Genomic DNA, 4,797 nt, shown 5'->3' on the forward strand with positions numbered 1-4,797 from the left:
TGGTGTGACTTCTATGGCTATCATCTGGCCTAAAATGATGTCACTTTCCTTGTGGATTATTACAGTAGGCCGTAACCTAGCAGCAACTGACACAGTGGGCACCTTTCAGGTGTGGAGGTCATGTCACTCCTTTGCTCACAACCTTTCAGTGGCTTCCTCTTTCACCTGGAAGTAAAGGCAGATTCCTTACAAGGGTGCCCCATCTTCTTTCTTGACTTCTGGGTTTGCTTTTCCTCGCCTCATTCCCCAGCCACTCCCAGCCATGCACATTCCAGGTCTCTGCTCAAGCATCTGCTTTTATGTTGGGCTTCCCTTGCTTATCCCTGCCCTCCTTGTTTCCATGGCTCTGCTTTATCTTTCTTTATCAGACTGTTTGCTTTGTTCCTTGTCTGTCACTAAAGACAGGTTCGGGTTGGGGCCTTATCTGTTTTGTTTCAGTGCTGCATCCCTGGTAGTTAGAAAGGTGCTTTGCATTTGGTGGGTGCTTGATAAATGTGTTGGAAAGCGTGAAGGAGTTCACCATTATTGCTAAAAGTGAGTTTACCTAGATATATATATAATTATGTAAGTGTGCTCTACCACTGAGCTGCAGCTCCAGACCCATGTATATGTATTTTATATGAGACACAGTCTCACTATGTTGCCTAGTGTGGCCTCAGATTCTGAGCCCAAGTGATCCTCCTGCCTCAGCCTCCTAAGTAGCTGGGACAAATGCTGCCACCATGCCCAGCTTCAGATTGTTTTTCTTAAAAAGACCAGTGTATGGAGATAGACAGCAGTGGAGTGTGAGTGTGTTAGATGCTATTGGGATATTATTTTGAGTTAGTTTTAAATTATAAGCAGCAATTTGTACATTTTGAAATCTATCAAGACATGAGAGCTGGACATGGTCACACATGCCACTAATCCCATCAACTTGGAAGACTGAAGCAGGAAGATTGCAAGTTTGGGCAACTCAGAGAGACCCCAAAATAAAAAGGCCAGGGATGTAACTCAGTGATAGGTTTTAAAAAATGTGAGGTAGGGCTGGGGATGTTGCTCAAGCAGTAGTGCGCTCGCCTGGCATGCATGTGGCCCGGGTTCGATCCTCAGCACCATATACCAACAAAGATGTTGTGTCCGCTGAAAACAAAAAAATGTGAGGTATACATAGAAGGAAAATGATAGTTAACTTTGTGCTTCTTAGTGCTTAGGTGTTTCTGAACACATATTGTTTCAGGTTTGAAGATCAGCTTCAGCAGTGGTTGTCTCAAGATTTGAGAACAGTGACAGATACAACTTCTCTTCCCCTCTACCTTCCTCAGACACTAGTGTCTCTTCCTCAGACTATTGAACCTGTGGCAAAAATACCTACAACAACCAGTTCACAGGTGAGAAGAGTGCATTTGGCATTCACACTATAAGAATTAGAGACAAGAGTGGTGCTGGAAAACAAAGTAGTATCTTGATTCATCATGTGATATTATGAAAGCCAATAAATTACTATCTTAGACTTTTGAAAAACTGATGTTATAGAGACCCAACCAATTGAGTATCTGCTTGTGAAATGAATGAATGGGACTGAAACATACCTAAGAACTGAAGAAAACCTATAACCCTTGTGCAGTAAGGGCACCGATGAAAAAGGTGACAACAGAAGATTCTGTTTTTGGATCATATGCTGTCTAAATCTTGGCATCACTTAGACTTGCTTCCAGGATTAATTCTCCTTGGGGACGTTAGTGAATGAAAAAGGCATGCTCAGAGAAGCCATCCCAGAGTGTTCAGCTGGTTAGGGGCAGAGTTACTTTTCAAAGCCAGATCCTAGTGGCTTTAAAACCAAGGGTGGTTCTGTTTCACCCTCCTTTTCTCAGTGGTTAAAGAAACAAGAGTTCAGGCCACAGATCTGTGCTGTTAGATGGTGAAAAGTGTATTCCTGAAGAGGCTTTTGAAAGCCCTTAACGGGCTAAAAACAAAATGACATACTGTTTCTATTTATCAGATTGGGAAATACTTTAAAAAATATTCATACCTTTTGATTTACTAATTCTGCCGTTAAAAAAAACCTGCCAAATATTTATAAAAATTACTGTATAAAAATGTTCGCTATAGTGCTGACTATGCTGCATAAAAGTAGAAACAAACTGTCCAAGGATGAGAGTTTGATTAAGCAAGTTACAATACCTTCATATGGTGAATGTTTTGTCACAACCCTTGAGGATATCTTATTTAAAATGAATGGCACTGGAAATTGTTCATGTAGAATACAAAGGGAAACAGTGTATTTCCAGAAGATACTGGCTCCATGAATGTATTGGAAGAGGCTAGAAGCATGTAAGCCAAGGTGGTGGTGGTGGTGGGCTCCAGATGACATTAACCTGAGCTGCTTTTTTATACTAATAGAATGCAAGGACAGAGGAGCAACTGCAGCAGTCAGAGGCAACAGGTACATCTCTGACAGAACGGTTGAAGCACCTGGAAAGGCTGATCCGAAGTTCAAGGGAAGAAGAAGTTGCCTCTGAGCTCCATCTCTCTGCACTACTGGACATGGTGGACATTTGAGTAGCCTAAGTGGAGAGCAGTTATATCCAGAAGAGTTTCTGCTTTTACTTGAAATTATGTTATTCTTAGATGCTTGATGTACTGTTGAAAATGTGATTAATCATGAAAATAAACTATCTGAATTGAATCTCTAATAAGATCCTACACAGTTTGCAGAATGAAATAATTCTTATGTTTCCTGATCTCAGACTGTCACCCACCCACCTGCATATGTCGAAGTTGTTTGCAGCTTATATTTCCATGTGTAACAAGAAAATTCTCACCGCAAAGTCACAAACCCTGATGTACCAGCCATCAGCTATGTAGGGATGGGTAAGGCATAGGAGCCCTGCCTGTCAGGAGCACCCAACTCACATGAGAGCTAACAGAGGTATGTGTATATACACAGGACTCTTGACAATGTACATTGATAGGTATTCCTGGACTGGAAGCTGGGACAGATGGGAGAGTTTACTTGAGAGGACATGAAGAAAGCCTAGAGGCACCAGTTTGGTTGTGTGGCCATGTGAAAGGAACAGGTAGGCAGGGTCAGACCATATTCTGAGTGCTTGGGAATCAGTTGTTAGAGGACATTAGACAGGGAAGTGACTAATTTTTCTGTGCTCTTAGATGGTTCCATGTGGAAGTGGGTTTTGTCTTTGTCTTGTAAATGTGTGTTTGGGCAAGAAATGGAAGTCAATGCCTCTTTTCAGACTCCATAATTAATCAGAATTTAGAAAAATTCTGCCATTAGTCATTTCTCCCCATGTCAATCACCAGTAAATTGTTTTGCCACATCCAATCATCAATTCCCAGTCCTCGTTTAACATTCCTCCAAATCCTCAGCACAGATCTAGTCTTCACCGGGCTTCCCTGACTCTCACCCCCTGGACATGAAAAGGTTGGTGCCGCAGGGATTACTGAAGTTCTGATTTCCTGGTTAGTCTAATCTTGCGATTTCAAATGATGGAAACAGATGACTACCAAATTCCTCTCTACTTGAATGCCAGCCTACTGGACATTTCCTCTTTAATGTCTAATAAACATATCATGACATGTCCCCAGTTTACGTGGAGATTTCCAACCAAACCTTCCCTGTTACTACACACCCAGTGGTCCAGGCCAAAGCCCTGGGCTCTGTTCAGCTCACAGAACCCGTGAGCCTGGTAAGGTGTGGGCACCAACACTGACTGCTTATAGCTCCCTAGCAAAGGAGCCCTGTGAATTCTCAGACTGTTTTACATTTTTCTTTTTAATATATTAGAGAGAATGATATTTTTTCCTCCTAAGTTCAGTCCACTAAGACAACACGACTCTTCTCTAATGGAGACCTGCGCTCACCTGGTGCAGGGCTCCAGGTGGGAGACCAGGTTCCTGCTCTCTGCACCTCGGGCCCCCTCCCGGGATGTGGGCGGGCGGGGCAGCTGGTCCTGCTGGAGGCCGGGGTGCCCAACTTCCGGCCCACCCCAGAGGTCCCCCGAACCCGTCCACCCGACCCCTGGGCTCCCGCCCCCCATTTCCGGTTTCCGGCCCTCTCGACCCCAGGGCTCCCAGCCCCTCATCTCCCGCCCCCTCCTCATCTCCCAGCCCCTCATCTCCCGCCCTCTCGACCCCGGGCTCCCGCCCTCCCTCATCTCCCGCCCCCTCCTCATCTCCCGCCCCCTCCTCATCTCCCAGCCCCTCATCTCCCGCCCTCTCGACCCCGGGCTCCTGCCCCCCTCATCTCCCGCCCCCTCCTCATCACCCGGCCCCTCATCTCCCGCCCCACCATCTCCGAGCTCCATCCCCCTTGACCCAGGGTTCCAGCCCCACGTTCCCGCACTCACCTCAGGCCACAGTGATTACACTGTGATTACACTGCCCGCCGCCACCCCCGAGGCTCTCGGAATCTGAGGTCGTTCCCAAATTCCTGTCTCCCAGACCCCGTGGACCCTCCTCACAAGCCTCCTGGTCGCCCCGCCGACGCCGCGACTGAAGGTACCGGAAGAGCTGGCCCCGCCCACTGCCCCCACCGTCCTCGCCCCGCCCACTGGATCCCTTAGCCACGCCCTTTAGGTCCCAGTCCGGGCTGCCCGCCTCGCAGGACCCTCCCGCAAGTCCCGCCCCTAGCGCCCCGCCCCTCCCCGGAGGCTCCGCCCCGGCCGCGTGTTTTGTCGTGCGCCCCACCAGCGCGGCAGCTGGCGCGCGGAGCCCGGCTGGTGGCGCTCTGATTGGCTGCGCGGCATCGGGCCACTCGGCAGTGCAGTCAGCAGAGGCGCGCGTCTGCGCAGTGCGCGG

General features: G+C 47.9%; 1 protein-coding gene across 3 annotated transcripts in view; it reads left to right on the forward strand.

The window, feature by feature from the left end:
* Mcm3ap (minichromosome maintenance complex component 3 associated protein) overlaps positions 1 to 2,685 on the forward strand; it is a 43,228-nt gene extending 40,543 nt beyond the window's left edge. For all 3 annotated transcript variants that reach the window (XM_076867207.2, XM_076867208.2, XM_076867205.2), the window contains exons 28-29: positions 1,220 to 1,370; positions 2,383 to 2,685. In XM_076867207.2, the coding sequence (XP_076723322.2) occupies positions 1,220 to 1,370; positions 2,383 to 2,541 (310 nt within the window). In that variant the 3' untranslated portion in view covers positions 2,542 to 2,685. The remainder of the gene's footprint in view (positions 1 to 1,219; positions 1,371 to 2,382) is intronic.
* Positions 2,686 to 4,797: the final 2,112 nt, after the last annotated feature.

Source organism: Callospermophilus lateralis, chromosome 10 (genome assembly GCF_048772815.1).
Source record: "Callospermophilus lateralis isolate mCalLat2 chromosome 10, mCalLat2.hap1, whole genome shotgun sequence".
In the NCBI taxonomy this organism is placed as follows: domain Eukaryota; kingdom Metazoa; phylum Chordata; class Mammalia; order Rodentia; family Sciuridae; genus Callospermophilus; species Callospermophilus lateralis.